The 17,905-nt window shown below is 43.7% G+C and overlaps 2 protein-coding genes across 3 annotated transcripts in view; one reads left to right on the forward strand and one right to left on the reverse strand.

Annotated features, from left to right (window-relative positions):
- Positions 1 to 5,205: 5,205 nt before the first annotated feature.
- Positions 5,206 to 11,724, reverse strand: LOC134402950 (interferon-induced protein with tetratricopeptide repeats 5-like). Its single transcript, XM_063132910.1, has 2 exons — positions 11,578 to 11,724; positions 5,206 to 7,764 (listed from the first exon to the last, which is right to left on the reverse strand). Exons 1-2 carry the CDS (start codon positions 11,580 to 11,582, stop codon positions 6,333 to 6,335), a joined length of 1,437 nt encoding a protein of 478 aa, XP_062988980.1. The 5' UTR covers positions 11,583 to 11,724; the 3' UTR covers positions 5,206 to 6,332.
- The window catches only part of LIPA (lipase A, lysosomal acid type), a 48,120-nt gene continuing 41,597 nt past the window's right edge, over positions 11,383 to 17,905 (forward strand). Inside the window, exon 1 of one of the 2 annotated variants that reach the window (XM_063132913.1) lies at positions 11,383 to 11,439. The gene's annotated coding sequence lies outside the window, so the exon portion shown is untranslated. Of the gene's footprint in view, positions 11,440 to 12,524; positions 12,600 to 17,905 lie in introns of those variants that run through there. The other variant, XM_063132912.1, reaches the window with a different exon arrangement.

A 17,905-nucleotide genomic window follows, 5' to 3' on the forward strand; every position in this document is an offset into this window, starting at 1 on the left:
GCTGCACGGGGCGCGCTGTAAGCCCAATCAGCCAGCAAAGCAATCTTAGAAAGCCCTGCTTGCTCAGCTTTCTAAAAGCAATAAAGCTAGAGAGAATGAATATTTCAGACCCTTTTTTAATAGGATAGAGTCTTTTTGCATCTACCATATTGCTTCGATTCTAAGACGCCATCGATTCTAAGACTTGCGGCCCAGACTTCCTGGTTGAGCCACGGGCTCAATTGAAGAAGCCGAGGGACTGCGGCCGGATGCAGGTAAGGCCCCCCTCCCCCTTGGTCCCTTACCGGGCTCTGCAGGTAAGGGAGAGGAGGGAGGGGGGCTTACCTGGCGCCACTCCCCTCCACTGCGGAGCTCCGATTTGGAACCAGAGCTCCGCGGCGAAGAGGAGCGGACTATGGGCGGAGCGGGCCGATCCGAAATTTTCAGATCAGCCCGTGGGGCGGATCGGGGGGTCCGTGCACACCCCTAGTGATCATACAGAAAGAAGGACAGGGCTCCTTTAACACTGGTATAGGAAAGGGAATTCCAGCAGGTGATACTTGTATGCATGCAGCACCTGGTGAAATTCCCTCTTCAACACAATGGTTAAACCTGCAGGAGTATATAGCTAGAGTGACCACATACAAAAGGCAGGGCTCTCACAGCTTTAACTGTTGTGATGAAGAGGGAATTTCACCAGGTGACAACAAGTCCTGCCACCCTATACCGGGCAAAACCTAAAAGTAAAAAATGCCTGGCGGGTGCATTCAACTAAGTACTTACCTAGGCTGTCAAAACTCACATACATTCTTTGCCGTGTTTCTTCCTGGACAGAAGAGCTGTGGGCGCAGAGGTAAATTGCCATTATTTGACCCCATCGTCCAGTTTTTGTACAACACTTCCAGATTCTAGTCCACAAATATGGCATTTACATTTAACTGATGGTCGGCCTCAGAAATATGTGATACGAATTCCTTGTGACTCTAGGAATTCAGTATGCTAGTGAGAGAACACATGATCTGGGTACATTGAAAATGAGCATGTTGGGGAACAGGTGGAGTGAAAATCCTGTCCTGTGACCCACCTTTCCCAAAGCAGGCATTTTTTACATGAGGGAACATGTAACTATACCAGCCTTCTCCAACCTGGTGCCCTCAATGCATTGGCCAGGCTAGCTGGGGTGGATGGGAGTAGTAGTCCAAACACATCTGGGAGATATATGGTTGAGGAAGCTAAATTATACCATGTCCTATTTGCACTTTCTGGACTGTTACTGCCCTAAAAGGCTTGATTTCTTTTCATGCAGTTTGATCTTAACTCAGAAACTGGTATGTAATTAACTACTAATTTTGACAGAATGATTCCTATGATGGGACATCTCTCTTCTTTTTTTTAATCTTGGTATATAAATCATTCTATTGTATTTTGTGGGGAGGATGTATGTGTGCAGGGAGGGGGAGCAATATGAGCAGGATCTGGTCAAGGATTTAATATTCTGTTCGTTGAGCTTTCTCGGAAAGAGGTACAATTCGGATGTTTTCTGGGCATATTCCATTATGTAGCAGGCAGAAGCCTATGGAAGGAAATATTTTGATAAAATCATCCATAATATAGTTCTAATAGGAGATCTGAGATAGTTCAGAAAATCTTGAGAATTGTAATCTATTGGAAACATATCGAAACATCCCTTTTGTACTCGATGTTAACAGCAGAATCCAATCCATACCTACTCAGGAGGTAGTCCCATTGAGTTCTATGGGGCTTAAGCTGAAGTAAGTGTGCATAGCATTGCAGCCTAACTGTAAACTGAACTTGGCTTTTCTCAAAAAGTAGCTACCGTATTTCTTCGATTGTAAGACACCATCGATTGTAAGACGTACACTTATTTCAGTACCACCAACAGAAAAAAAACAAAACCCTAAGCCACACCTGCGATTCTAAGACGCACCCCATTTTTAGAGAATTTATATGGGGGGAAAAGTGCGTCTTAGAATTGAAGAAATAGGATAGTTTAAAATACAGCTTTAATTTGTATAGTTGACACTAACATTACAAAGATACTGATAGTATATATTCAGCACTTATTACAAAGAAAATAAAACTAAAGATCACGGAATCATAAATGGTTTTTATTCCAAGCTACTTCCAAATACAATTAAAAAGGCCATCTTGTTAATGATACAGAGTAAGGAACAATCCATTTGTTCTTGGGTTTTAAGTTTGGTTGTTTTAATTGATGGTTGTAAATTAGTTTGATTTCTGGTTAACAGTTTATCTAATGTGCGTTTCTTGATTTTTGTTTATATTGTTGTATTTATATGTTTTGGTTGGAGTGCACTATGGTACAGAATGCAACATAAAATTATTATTAATTAATATTATTATTTTATTGACAAACATCACAAGTCTCTTTAATACACTGAAACAGGGATTCTTAATGCATCTAAGACAGGGAACATTAGTTGTTCGGCAGACTTAAATGTAATAAATAAATAAATGTTACTTGCACATATCTTATTCAGTGGAAAACTTATGATACTTTTCATGGACTTGTCATGCAGACCATCATCAAGCTGCTGATTGGCTGAGACCTGGTGAAATCTGGAACACCATCACCTGTAACTGAGCCATTCTTTCTGCTACTGTTCATCTCAATCTCAAATGTATGTATCTTACCAAGAAAGCTAGCTCTAACTCCCATATTTTCATCTGCTGTTGTATAAGACAGCCTTCCAACACCTGGTGCTCTCCAGATGTTTGCATTACAACTCCCATGAAACCTAGAAAGCATGACCATTGGCAAGACATAATGGGAATTGCAGTCCAAAAATGTTTAGAGGTCACCAGATTCTGGAAGGCCGTTATAGGGCAATACAGCACACTAATCTCTTAAATGCACCACTGAATAGCGCTCCTCATTTACCACTAATATTTTCCTGGTTAACAGTGTAAATGAGCTCTATTGCCACAAGGAGGAGCTCTGGGACTTCTTTGTTCTAGAACAGAACACTGCCATGTAAACAATACAAGTTCAAGGAGGGATGTACGAGAATTTCATTCCTATTCATAATTCATGCAAATATGTGCTGTTTGACCCTATGCACAAGTGAGCACTTCTAGAAATGCACATTTGCACCCTTGTGCAAATCCTCCCCTGCCCCCTCCACACCAAATCTGTATTTTCACACTATAGCCTATGGGGGGGAAATGTGCATTTAAAATGATGTGGGTTTTGGGGAAAAATAACATGTTGAGTTTTTTCTGGTCAAAACATGCAATTTTCCCAGTTGAAAAAAGAGGGGGGGGAGCATCCATGTTCAGGAATGTAAATGAAGCCAAATGAGCTTTGAAGAAGTATTTGGAGAACCTCAACAAGCTCGCTCATCAGATATTTGCCCAACAGGTTCAAGCTCCTCTACTCTGATGTACTTTTTACTGTGGGGGCCTGTAAATCTCCAAATCAAAAGATGATGAAACTATTTCTTAAGTGAAACATCTGCGTTGGATAGTACAGTGGCCAGAGCAATAAGGTCAAAAGCTGCAAGATGCTTAATTATTAGAGGATGTTAGCCTTCTCCACAATTACTTCCAAGATTAATGTAGCTACAGTAAAATAAGGAGATTGTGAATGTTGTTGTAGGCTTAGAACCTGCAAACACATCACCTGTAGGAAAGTTTAGCATTGTAAGGAAAGTTTCAAGTAGGGGTGTGCACGGACCCCCCCCGATCCGCTTGTCTTCCAGATTTGCAAGTTCCAGATCGGCTCCGCCCCGCCTATAGTCCGCTCCGGTTCACTGCAAAGCTCCGGATCCGGATCGGAGCTCCACTTTCCCCCCCATAGGCTTGCATTGAAATTAAAAAAAGCCTACAACTTTTTTCTGTTAATGTTAGAAACCTCAAACTCAGCACTATGATAGCTTATCCATGTATACATATGCATGCCAAGCCTCAAGCAAATCCAAGCATCCCCTGATTTTCAGGGAATTTTTGAAAATCGGACACCCCATTTTCAGACATGGGATTTACTCTGACATTTTGACAGATAAAAAACTTTGAAGCAGGGACCCTCACAGGTGCCATCTAGATTCACATTCATGGCAAGTCTCAAGCAAATCCAATCATCCCCTGATTTTTGGCGTGGCTTTAACCTTTTAACTCACCCCAAATCAAGTCCCATGCTAGAACTCCGTCAATTTTCACGTTAGAAATGTCAAATTAGGCACCATGACACCTGATGCATGTATACACATGCATGCCAAGTCTCAAGCAAATCCAAACATCCCCTGATTTTTGGGGATTTTTTGAAAATTGGACATCTCAGTATCTCAGGGATTTAAAGCTGCAGACAGATCAATGGGGACATTTCAAAGTAAATCCCAACATGCCATGAATTGGGGAGTAGATAAACCTAAATATGAATCTTCTTCCACACTTGAAAAGTTTATTTGGAACTTCAAAAAGTCTAAGTGAGCACAGGAAGGACTTATCCCCTGAGTTGAAGCAAGACACACGCAAACCATCCCTGTGAGGTGGGCACAGAGGAGGAGAACTGGCAGCATTGGGAGCAAGCTTGTGGGGTTGAACCACAAAGCCCATCATGTAGTACAGCTCCCAGGCACCAGGCGGGCAGAAAGGCAGGCAGAGATATGCCATAGATTTATGGGGGCATCAGTCCCGGCAGATGCCCCACCACAGCAGCACCCAGGGGGAGGAGGGAAGGCAGGCAGGCAGGAGACATTTCTGGGGGCACAAGGAAGTGAGCCAAGGATTGTTTGTTTCAAAGCCAGCAGTAATGCATTGCAAACCAACCCTGCGAGGCGGGCATAGAGGAAGAGGACTGGTAGCAAGCAAGCTGGAGGCTGGTGGGCACAAATCACAAAGCCCATCATGTAGTACAGCTCCCAGGCACCAGGCGGGCAGAGAGGCAGGCAGAGATGCCATAGATCTATGGGGGAGTCAGTCCCAGCAGATACCCCAAAACAACAGCACACAGGTGGAGGCGGGAAGGCAGGCATTTCTGGGGGCACAACGAAGTGAGCCAAGGATTGTTTCAAAGCCAGTAATGCAAACCATCCCTGTGAGGCGGGAGCAGCACAGAGAGATGCCTTTTCTTTTGCATCCCATAACTAGGAGGCTAGGAGGATAAGAGTAAAGCTTTGTGATCCTTGCTTCAGAGTTAATTGACTGCATTGTGATCACAGCCATTATTAAACAACAACAAAATAATAACGTTAATAATGGCAGTACTAATTAATATTAATAGCAATAATAATAACAACAACAAGAACAATAAGGAGTTGAACCACAATGAAAGCCTGCCTGACTACACTGAAGAGGAAAAGCCAGGAGAGCTTGGGCTATGGGGTGTATAAATATAAAATGTAATAAATGAATAAACAAAGGAGGGGTGGAATTAAAAGCAGCAGTGTTGCTGAATAAACAACAAGAAGAATTTTTTTTAAAAAGGCTATGTCTGTCTTTTACCAGTAAGAGGAAAGTGGACGTGCCCAGGGGGAGGGGGATATGCCAATCTGACTGGCCCTAAGTAAGTATCAGTGTTTAAGAAGCTAGTACCTGACACTTCAACTCATGACAGGCATAGCTTCTCCAGTCACAACTGGTTAATCTTTGGAGGGCTCTGATGACCGTCCAAGGGCAGGCCAGTGTGTGCACTGGGCATGTCCACATGCCCTAGGGGACCTCATCCCCTTGCACCACATCTATTCAGTTGTTCACCAAGGTTAGGGTGGGTAGCAGTGCTGTGTTTCCTATCTGTTATTTATTTGCTTAGTATATGATTTCAGGTTGTGTTTGTGCATTTGGTGGGGCTACTGTTTAAAAAAACACTGGGAAAAGTCCGTTCAGAGACTAAGAAAGAGAAGTTTCCCAGTATCCCAAGTTACTAAGTATCCCATTTTGCCTATCCCCCCCACCAACTTTGGGATTGGAGGATGCTTCATCAGGTGATCATGACTGGGAGTTGAATCTGCCTCTCAGCACTTCAAAAAGGTAACTCTCCCGCTTTTTTTACCCTATTTTTTTAAAAAATTATAGCAAGCAAACCGCACCACGCAGAGTGCTGAAAATAGGCTCAAAATGACCCCCACCCACGACTCTGTAAGCACACCAAGTTTCAAATACATAGCTTGAAAAACAAAAAAGATATCCACTAATCTTTTCTGCAATGCAATCCTATGGGCGAAAAAATCCAAAATGGCGGGCGGATCGCTCCGCGAAAAGGTCGCCTCTCTTCGCCATGCTTCTCCAGCCCCCCCGATTTGCTTCTCCTCCGCCTCAGGCAGAGGAGGATCACCCCAATTCGCTGTTGCTTCTCCAATTCTAAGTGAAGCAGATCACACCCCTAGTTTCAAGTTCAAAATAGCGCTGAGGTATTCTTCATTTCCAGGATCCTTTTTCAGGGCTATTTCATAGGATTGAATTGCTAGATTCTTTGCTCCTTTGACTTGGCAAAGGAATCCAAAGCTGGCTGAAGTCTTAGCATCTACCAGACCTTTCTTGATTCTCTTGTCTATTAATTTCCCCAAGCTACGTTTGCACTTATTTCTCTCAAATGATTCATTTTCAATTTTCAGCCCTTTGAGATAGTGCTCAAGTGCCTCCGATTCTGATTTTTTGTGAAATTCCTGAAAGCAACCATAATGGAAATGGATCTGCTGCTTTTCGGCACAGGTCAATTTGCTCATTGCAAATAGCTTGCGAAAGATATCTTCTGCTGCCTGCAGCTGCCCCCCTTCTGCATACATGTTTGCAAGGTCGAGATAAGCGTAGACAAATTTGGTTTTGCGCTCTACCACCTTCTTGAAATGGAAAATGCAGGTATAGATTAGTTCCATCTCTTGAAAGGCATGGCGTTTCCCCTTTTTCTTTTCAAGGTACTGTGCTCTATAGCAAAGCCCAATCTGGTGGTGCAGGAAGCCGGAGTTTGGCGTCAACTCTAATGCCTTCTTCAAATACAAGAGGGATCTTTGCGTATCATTTTTTTTCCTGTAAAATTTTGCAGCATACCGCAGCACATAAGGAATGTCTGGGTGTTTTGCAAGGGCTTCTTCGATGTATTTTTCGCCTTGTTTAACTTTATTAGTTTCCTGCAGCTTTAATGCAAGGAGAGGCACAACAAATGCGTCGTCAGGATTCAGTCTTACCGCACGCTTCAAGGGTTCCAGCGATGACCCTTCTGCTGCTGATTTTTTTTCATAATAATCCTCCATGCGGTACACTGTGATTGCATAGCCAGCATTAAATTCTGGGTTTTCGGGTTCTTCTTCCAGGGCCTTTTCAAAGCTCTCCTTGGCTTTCTCATAATAATTTCCCCCAAATTTGAGGAGGGCCCAACCCTTCTCACAGTAGATCTGTGGCAGTTTCATCTTATAAGGAGAGGCGCTTCCGTGTTGCTTACAGACACTTTCCACCATCTTTGTGTAGGTCTCTGATTCTGTAAGTTTGTCCATGTGGTAGCACACCCAAGCGCGGTTGCTCCAGGTCACAAGACTTTGCTTTTCAATTTCTCCTGGGTACTCTATTTTAACAGCCTCTTCGGCTTTTTGTAAATTCTCCAGGGCTTCTTCCTTCTTGCCATTCAAGTATTTAACGTAGGCCAGCAGGTTATAATTTCGGACTTTGGATCTGGACTGTAGAAACTCAATCTGCTCAAGAATTCTTTCTTCAAATTCGTCAGGATCAACATCTTCCTTGAGCAACATCCAAGTAAAATGGCATTCAAGTTGCTGGAGGATCTTCTCTAAGGAATCTTTGGAAATGTTACCACTGAATAGGAGGAAAAGAGAGACAGGAACACTTGAAAGAAGGGCAGATTCAAGTGTGTAATCATTTCTCATGGAAGTTGTTTAAAAAACTGACTTCAGGAATGTGTTTTATGCTCTTTTTATTTCATCTACAGTAATCATGATGCTAGTTCTGTGGATCTGGATTGTATTACTTTGCCATGTATGCACATTATATTGTTTATCCAAGACCAGTGTGGTCTCCCAATTTAGCTGGTTTAAGTCCATCCTAAAATTAGCATAATCTGGTCAAAAAGGCTTACCAGAGGATGCTGAAGTGTGTGTATTGGCAAATGAAGTCAACTGTCTGCTTAGAACATTAAAAGAACCCTATTAGATGGGAACTACTACAGTCAATCTAATTTAACCGCTTTTTAAAAACTCCAAATTGTTCTCCTGTTTGGATAGACATACAAACAGGAAAAGGAGTGCAACTTGTATGAAGCCTGTGTCATTCACCAGTGCTGTGGTGGACCCCCATGCTTACAGGAATACAGTGCCTATCCTTTTTTCTTAGTGGGGCACTGACATCATCTGCCACCCCCTCTCAGAAGTCCCTGTTCCCCCGAGCTCATCTGCAATCTTCACAATACCTGTTGTTATTCCCAACAACAATGACTGGGTTCGGACGACACAATAGCCCACGAGATGTTGGTTTCGGGTCACTTTTCCGTGAAAAAGGGAAGTTGCACAGTTCTCCAGTAGAGCATTTGGAGACTCCCAATGAGGAGACCCTTTGAGTAAAATTTCACCCCATTCCAGCAAACTGTCAAAGGGTTAGAGCCCCACCCTCCTTTTGGTGAACATGGGTGAAGATAAGGGTATGGTTTGGGAAAATGGCAGCATGGGATGCTGGGATGTGGTCTCCAACGCAAAGGAAGCTGGGATACTATCTTGTAGACGACTTGTAGAGGGTGGAGGGGCGAGGGTGGGGAAGATAAGCTACACACAGGAGCTTATTTGTCCAATCATACAGGGGATAACAGTGGTTTATTTTCAAAATAAGCTACTGGAAGTAGTTTATTAACCCATCATGGATTAAAGCAATGTCTGAACCCATAGAATATATTGTTCCTTGGAATGTAAAGTATTTTGGGGTGACTTGGTCTTGAATGGGCATTAGCTTCACAAAAGACCTGCCCCTGATGAAGACAAAAACTACTGGAACAGTTTTTTTAAAAAATGGATGAACACAAATGCCTGCAATTTTAGCTTCTCCCAATTTATGTATTTACTGCATTTCTATACCGCCCAATAGCTGAAGCTTTCTGGGTGGTTCACAAAAATTAAAACCTCCTTGGGAGTGTGGCTGTGGGGTCTGCCATGATAAGCACCCACACTTCAACATTTACCATTACACCACTGTCAGCCATAGATCTTGGCAGCTTAGGCAGTCAGAGGTATCCAACAACCTCTTAAAATTGGCCTTATGCAATGCAAGGTGAAGGAATAAAATATCTTAATATACTATACCCACCTTTCCTGAGCTGTTGCCCTCTGGAAGTGTTGGACTGCAGCTCCTTTCATTTCTAGACAGCATGGCCATTGGCTGGGAATGTTGGGTGTTGCAGTCCAACACTTTTGGAGGGCACCAGGTTGGGGGGCGCTGTTTACTTCCTCCAAGACGAAGCTGCCTAATCTTTGAGATCTTCGGCTATTGGGCGGTATAAAAATGCAATAAATAAATAAATAAATAAATAAATCTGCCTTGGGCACCCTTCTCCAAGCATGCCCATCTTCAGAGGTTAGGCTGGTGATGAACAAAGAGAGGACCTTTGGAACAGCCTCCCCAGAATGATTTGAGAAGTAACTACATTGTTATAATTCAGGCACCAGAGTTTATGTATGAAGGTTTTTAATGAAGTTATTGTTGCTGCCTTTTATTGGATCTGTCTATTTAATTGACTGCTATATTGCTAATTTGGCCGGAAGCTCCTTTATTTTTGCATGAATGTGTTTTTGTTTACTGTTTAATTGGTTGAATGTTGCAAGTCAAAAAGCAACACATAGGGCTGCATGTCACGGAGGCAATTCCTGGATTGTTTCATGATGTGCGAACCCTGGGTTAAACAATCCGAAGTTAATCCAATAACAAACCACGGCAATTGTTAGACTACATGTGGGTTGTTTAACCCATCAGCAACCCAGACTTTCTGAGTTTGTACTTCACAAAATAGCCTAGGAACTGGGGCATTTCTGGATTATTAATTAAAAGCAGAGATGATGAGTGCACAGCCTATGCTCAACTCTTCTCCCCGCCATTCCTGGCTTAAACAACCCAGGAATAGCAGCATACCTGCGTACTGGGACACAAATTCTTAAAATAACAGTATATATAAGATAACTGTATCATTCCATATGCACAGTTCAATGGTATTAGACACTGTTAAGTGTGGGACTATTTTTCATACTCAAGAGAAATAGTTACATTTCATTGGCTTGTATTATTAAAGCAGGGCTGCCACTTTTTTGGGTGGGGACACCCCACCCGACAACTGAAGCATATGTTCATTTATTTCAATGTATAACAAGATAACATTTTTCAGTGCTCAACCCTGAGGAGCTAGACTGAAAAAGAACAAGCAAATAAGTGATGACTTTAATCACTGAAAACTTTCCCTGACATTTCAAAAATGTCTTGGCAGCTCCATTCTTGCTGGGTTCTGTAGCTAAAGTAACTCCAGAAGATTCTCCTGAGCAGCAAGGACTGATGTGTACATGCATAGAAAGAACATAAGAAGAGTCCTTCTGTGACTGTACCACCTTCGACTGCAGGCAGGAAGACTGTTTTTAATGCCCCCTCTCCCATGAAAAACCTACAAAGGTACTTGCAGACAACCTTTTTATCATGACATCAGCCTGCCTCACTTGCAGAAATTGTGTGCATGTGTTTGTGTGTGAGTCATCTAGACAATATTGTTTTCCACTCATAAACCTACCACTTCTTTCATCATTTTTCTTTCCAGAAAAAAACATTAAGGAAAAGATGGAATACCTGCACAATGCTTTGGGCTGCATTAGCCTTTCCCAATATGGTGTTTTCTGGATGTTTTGGACTTCAGTTCCCATGACCAAAAGTTGGGAATGCTGGGATTTTTGGTCCAAACATCTGGAAGGCACTAGGTTGGAGAGCTGGGCTACTTGAACAAAGTCATTCACGCAGCCTGAACATCAGAGGAATGATGTCTGTTTAAATCCACCCCTGGTTTTTAATTCACTGTTACGTTTACAGCACAATCCTCTGCATGTTTACTCAGAAGTACGTCTCCAGTCTATGGGGCGTAGTCTTTAGAAACTGGAACTGAGATGGCTGCATTAGGTGTCGATCCGACGTGGCCCTTCTTGGGAGGTAGGCCGTTCAACAAAGGGCCTTACTTCTGAGCAAACATTAGTGGCTTAGCAAGCTTAGGGTCTAACTAGACATTCTTTAAATCATGCACAGCAGAGCTATCAGGACCGTGGCGATTCAAAAGGGGAACTGAAAGCCCCCTCTCCCAATTCCGTGCTGAATTACCGCTCCGCCCCCCGCGCGCTGGGTTAAAACGACACCAACACCGTTCTCAACTCGAAAACAGGAAGAGAAAACTTGAAATCCACCCTCCCGAACTTTCCACGGCCCCGATCCGAGGGGGCGCGGAGCGCAAGGGCTGGCACAGAAGTAAGTCACTCACACCTTGCCCTGCTGTGCATGGTTTGGCCCTCATTTTGGTCCCGTGACTCGATTTCTTCACGGCATGCCTAGTATTAAATAAGTGATGTAAATAAGAAGCCTGCACCGTTACTATGTCTTACTTACCCCATGATTTCCGCTGAGAATTTGTAAAAGAAGCTTGGATAGTTTCCTTCTAAAGAGCTGCTATCTGTCCTGTTCTGAACGAGTAGTAGGGCAATCAATCCCCCACCGCCTCCGGTGTTCCGGCTGCTACGAGGGAGGACGTTTTCTTCGCTCTACACGACCAAGTGGAAAGCGAAAGTCATGGGAGGGCGCCGGAGTTCTTGGGAAACGAAACTAGGCTCGGAGTGGAATTGGTTTCCTTTTCTTCGGATCCCGCTGCGCTGTTGTTCTTGTTGTCGTTGTTGATTTGGGCCAGAAGTACGAACTGGCCTGATCGATCATTTACGATCTGACTAAGTGCGCTGAATGAAGCAGCGTTAGACTGGAACCCAGGAATTGGGTCGAAGTGGGGGATTTTCCTGGGAAGGGGGTCAAGCGTCCATTGTTTTTTGTTGTTTTTTTCATCTCCCTACATAAATAGGGTCGCCCAACAGTCGGAATAAAGGAAGGCTGCCTCTCTAAAGTGCACCCTAGGGAGTAAGCCACATTGGACAAAGTCCTACGTAAGTCTTACTGAGAGTAGACCCGTTGAAATGAATGAGACTTGGCGTGCAGACAACAGGTTCAAAGGGTTCAGTTGAACCCCCTAATCGCATGCCAATGCTCCTCCTCCAAGAAATTTGAACTGTAGCAAATAACTTTCGGGCTCTTTTCTCTCAGTAGCAGGGCCGGTGCTAGCTCTAGGCAAAATATGGCGTGGAGGTGGCACAAATTCAGCTGGAGCCCTCTCCTTCTCCGGAAGGCTTTTTTCAGGGTGCAGCCAGGCTCGCTCGCTCTTTCACTCACTCACTCAGCCGCTCCCAGCTGCTCTGCCTGACCTCTCGCAAGAGTTGCTGAACAAGGTGGGAGCAGCAGCCGCGCTGGAGCCAGGAAGCAGCACATGGAGGAGCAGAGGAGGGGACTGTTTCTGTAAGTAGTAAGCTGCGGATTGGGGCCCTCCCCCCTTCGGAGCTACTGCCCTCCTCTCGTCATCAGCCCTACAGGTACTGTAACATTTGGGAGAAAGAGGGGGAGAGAGAAGCTGTATGTTTACGTGCCTTCTCTCCTCATCGCTGCCCACCCCCATCCCAGTCTGGACTCCAGCAAGAGAAAAGAAAGGGGGAAGGGGGGAGAACTGCAATGCCCCCCAGGACCTCCTGGATCAGGAGGGTTCATTTAGCAGCACCTTTTTCAGAGTGCTTGCTAAAACAATTCCTATCTGCCCTTGCTTATTTTAGGATATGCCCCTTTTTTCAATCCGTTCTTTTGGTAAACATGGTATGTGTGTATCTTGTGTCACATTAAAACAGAGCTGCAGCACAATCCTATGTATGTCTACTCAGAAGTAAGCCCCACTGAGATCAATCAAACTTACTCTGAGGTAAATGTGCATCGGATGCAGCCTGAAAATGAAGAGAGGATGAAGAAAAGACAGGAGAAAAAGAATTGTAGAAATAGATTAGCAAGGTAACTGTGGGATATTTAACCATATTTAAAGACAATAAGTACATAGAATCATAGAATAGCAGAGTTGGAAGGGGCCTACAAGGCCATCGAGTCCAACCCCCTGCTCAAAGCAGGAATCCACCCTAAAGCATCCCTGACAGATGCTTGTCCAGCTGCCTCTTGAAGACCTCTAGTGTGGGAGAGCCCACAACCTCCCTAGGTAACTGATTCCATTGTTGCACTGCTTTAACAGTCAGGAAGTTTTTCCTGATGTCTAGCCGGAATCTGGCTTCCTTTAACTTGAGTCCATTATTCCGTGTCCTGCACTCTGGGAGGATCGAGAAGAGATCCTGGCCCTCCTCTGTGTGGCAACCTTTTAAGTGTTTGAAGAGTGCTATTATGTCTCCCCTCAATCTTCTCTTCTCCAGGCTAAACATGCCCAGTTCTTTCAGTTTCTCTTCATAGGGCTTTGTTTCCAGACCCCTGATCATCCTAGTAGCCCTCATCTGAACACGCTCCAGCTTGTCTGCATCCTTCTTGAATTGTGGAGCCCAGAACTGAACGCAATACTCTAGATGAGGCCTAACCAGGGCCGAATAGAGAGGAACCAATACCTCACGTGATTTGGAAGCTATACTTCTATTAATGCAGCCCAAAATAGCATTTGCCTTTCTTGCAGCCATATCGCACTGTTGGCTCATACTCAGCTTGCAATCTACAACAATTCCAAGAGCCTTCTCGTTTGTAGTATTGCTGAGCCAAGTATCCCCCATCTTGTAACTGTGCCTTTGGTTTCTATTTCCTAAATGTAGAACTTGGCATTTATCCCTATTAAATTGCATCCTGTTGTTTTCAGCCCAGCACTCCAGCCTATCAAGATCACTTTGAAGTTTGTTTCTGTCTTCCAGGGTATTAGCTATCCCACCCAATTTTGTGTCATCTGCAAATTTGATAAGCGTTCCCTACACCTCCTCGTCCAAATCATTAATAAAAATGTTGAAGAGCACTGGGCCCAGGACTGATCCCTGCGGTACCCCACTTGTTGCCTCTCCCCAGTTTGAGAAGGTTCCATTGATAAGAATGAGTCCGATTCTGTAGCCAACTGTGAATCCACCTAATAGTTGTTCCATCTAGCCCACTTTTAGCTAGTTTGTTAATCAGAATGTCATGTGGTACTTTGTCAAAAGCTTTGCTGAAGTCAAGATATATGACGTCCACAGCGTTCCCACGGTCCACAAGGGAGGTTACCTTATCAAAAAATGAGATCAAATTTGTCTGACAGGACTTTTTCTTGACAAATCCATGTTGGCTTCTAGTGATCACCGCATTGATTTCAAGGTGTTTACAGATTGACTTCTTTATAATCTGCTCCAGAATTTTCCCAGGGATGGATGTCAGACTGACTGGTCTGAAGTTCCCAGGTTCTTCCTTTTTGCAATTTTTGAAGATAGGGACAACGTTAGCCCTCCTCCAGTCGTCCAGTACCTCACCTGTCTTCCATGATTTTGCAAAGATAATAGACAAAGGTTCTGAGAGTTCTTCCGCTAGCTCTTTTATTACTCTAGGATGCAGTTCATCGGGCCCTGGAGATTTGAACTCATTCAAGGAAATTAGGTGTTCTTTGACCATTTGTTTATCATCAATCTCACACTGTGGGATATTTAACCATATTTAAAGACGATAAGTACAGTAAAATTAGTGCCCCTCTACTTCAGTCCCAATCAAATAATTACAACAGTGAACCAGCCAGGTCTTCCATAGGAAAACTCTGTACCAGGTGATAGTTATTTTTAAATTTTAATTAAAAATATATTATCCTTTCCTATAGCAAAATGGTACTTACTCCTAAGTAAGTGTGTCCCACTGAAGAAGGAAATCCTATTTGATTCCTGCATTCATGTTAGTGTGACATGATAAGTTAAAGGTACAATTTTATGCATGTTTAGACAGAAAAAAGTCCTTCAACTCCTAGAATCCCCTAGCCAGCATGGCTGGTTGGGGTATGCTGAGAATTGTAGGACTTTTTTTCTTTCTAAATATGCACAGGCTTGCACCTTAAATGAGTTTAAAATATGAAACTCCTCACATGTGTTGAATCATATATATACTATTGCTCTAGTATCAGGAATGTAGCAGCTGTCAGTGTAGAAGATATATCTGCCATTTGAACTGAAGCAATGCATTTTAAGACATAAAGGGGCCTATAAGACTATTTCATCTGGTTTCTAAAATTGCTTAACACCATTGTAAGCTACTACCTGATTATGCAGAGAGAGATGCCCAGGCAATTACTATACTTTGCCATTATAGGCAGCGTGGCTCCTGGCAAGGGGAGGAGTGGGTGGACTGGCTGTTGACATGTTCAATGGAGTGCCATAGGCCTTCTTTACCTGTTGCTTCTTCCAAGCTGCCCAGGCCCCTTATCTGGGTCAAGGGGGCAGAGATGACACTGCAGCAAAAAGGGATATGAGCACCAATGTTTGGACTGGGACAAAATAATACAGTATGTGGGTATGTAGTGTGGTTTGGCTTGAATTGTGTCTGGATTTCCTTTCTGGACTGTACTTGCTGGTTACATGACCCACAAGGCCAGGTTGTGGTATAGTCCTCTTCTTCTTTTGTGTTCAAAAGCCGTAAAGTATCCTGTGAGATCTGGAAGACTCACAACTTTATTATGGCATAAAAAGCTGTTGTCAACTGGTCTCAAGTGCCAAAATGACTTTACTGGCCTTGCACTGTGAGTTTGGGGGTGGGGTGGGGGTTCATGTCATTTGCTATTCCGCTTTGGGCAGCAAAATGTCTTGGGCCAGCCCTGGCAAGAGCTGGCTATAATTTTGATACTGAACAACATGCATTGGGTTTCCTAGGTGTACAGGGCCCAGGTGTCTCAGGCAGGATCTACACTACTGTTTTCATAGAATCATAGAATAATAGAGTTGGAAGGGGTCTATAAGGCCATCAAGTCCAACCCCCTGCTCAGTGCAGGACTCCACCTTAAAGCATCTCTGACAGGTGGTTGTCCAGCTGCCTCTTGAATGCCTCTAGTGTGGGAGAGCCCACAACCTTCCTAGGTAACTGGTTCTATTGTCATACTGCTCTAACAGTCAGGAAGCTTTTCCTGATGTCTAGCCGGAATCTGACTTCCTGTAACTTGAGCCCATTATTCCGTGTCCTGCACTCTGGGATGATCGAAAAGAGATCCTGGCCCTCCTGTGTGTGTCAATCTTTCAAGTATTTGAGGAGTGTTATCATGTCTCCTCATCACCTCTGTTTCCTCTCACCTCCGGGACAGTCATACCTCTCCTGTCTGCACCCTCTCTCCCTCTTCTACCTCACTCATAGGGGCATTTCTCTCTCTTCTTTCCCCCGGGGCTCCCCCCACGCCAATCCTCTTCTTCTGCCCTTATTTTATTTAGAGTATTTTTATCCCGCACGTCAGCCTAAAAGGCTCCCGGAGCAGCTTACAATTGATCAGCAAAGAAGACTGATGTGCCCTTGTGACGGTTTCCCACCCTCTCTTTTCTCCTTCATCTCCTGCCTTCTGCCAATATCCCCTTTGTCGCCTTCCAGAGACAGTTCCAGATCTTATGAATTCCCCCAAGTTCTCCAAATCTTGCCAGCCAGCCCTCTCTTACGCTAGGCCCGCAGCCACCCCTTGTATTCACCCCAGAAGTCTCTCTCCTGGACCTCATTCCAAATTCTTTGCTCAGCAGCACACAGGGCAATCTTTGAAAATCATTATTAGGGCATTTGATGTATGGTGTATTCTATGTATGGTGCTGCAACTTAAGATGACACTCATTATTGTTACTGTGATAGAATCTGTTTTAAATGTGAATCTGTTTTAGTAAGTTTGGATTAGGTCATTATCTGATTAAATTTAAAGATGGTGAAATATATGCCTGGTTATCACAACAGCAAAAAATAGTATTCAGAGTCTCCATTTTAAAATGTCTATTTTTAAAGTACAGATTACTTGTTAATTAAAAAAACAGTTTACTTCAGTTTTCATTTATTTCATTTGTTTGATGAATGAAAAAAAGTCCTTTATTACTGTATATTCAATCAATGTTTACCTTTTTAAAAAAATCCCTGGCCGAACCACCTAATGAAATGTGCTGTGCACGCCTATATGACTAACTTAAATCACATTTCAATGGGTCTACTCTAATAAGGATTTATGTGGGATTTTGCTCTGAAAGCAAAGACCCACCATTCTGATTCAACATAGGTTTCCAACCCTATGGTTATCCTTTCCAGCTGTAGTTATTTATAATGGTGGGTCTTTTTTGTGTGTGTGTGGAAGATATAGGGTGGCTTTTTGTTTGTTTTGGTGTATATGGCTCAGGTAAATGTTCCCCAGTTTTGCCATACATCCTACAGTCGTCAATTTTGTCTGGATGCTGATATAAATACTGCCTATGTTAACGTATATATTGGGGAGGGGGAAGTGTTGCAAATGGTTATCATGAATGAATCCATTTTACCCTATGTTCTTTTTGTTGTTGCTGACACCATTCCCAACATGAACCTACCCATACGCTACGTTCAACATCTAAGGTCCTTCTCCAGGTGCCTACTACGAGGGAGGCCTGGAAGACAGCAAGAAGGGAGAAGGCCTTCTTTGTGGCGCCCCCCCAATTATGGAATGATCTCCCTAAGGAGGCCTACCTGGTGCCAACATTGCTATCTTTTTGGTGCCAAATTAAGACTTCTCTTTTCCCAAGCATAGGTTGAGCCTCGTGTGGCGCAGAGCAGTAAAGCAGCAGTTTCTGCAGCCGAAACTCTCCCCACGGCCTGAGTTTGATCCCAGCGGAAGCTGGTTTCAGGCAGCCGGCTCGGGTTGACTCAGCCTTCCATCCTC

This window comes from Elgaria multicarinata, chromosome 8 (assembly GCF_023053635.1).
Source record: "Elgaria multicarinata webbii isolate HBS135686 ecotype San Diego chromosome 8, rElgMul1.1.pri, whole genome shotgun sequence".
Classification (NCBI taxonomy): Eukaryota; Metazoa; Chordata; class Lepidosauria; order Squamata; family Anguidae; genus Elgaria; species Elgaria multicarinata.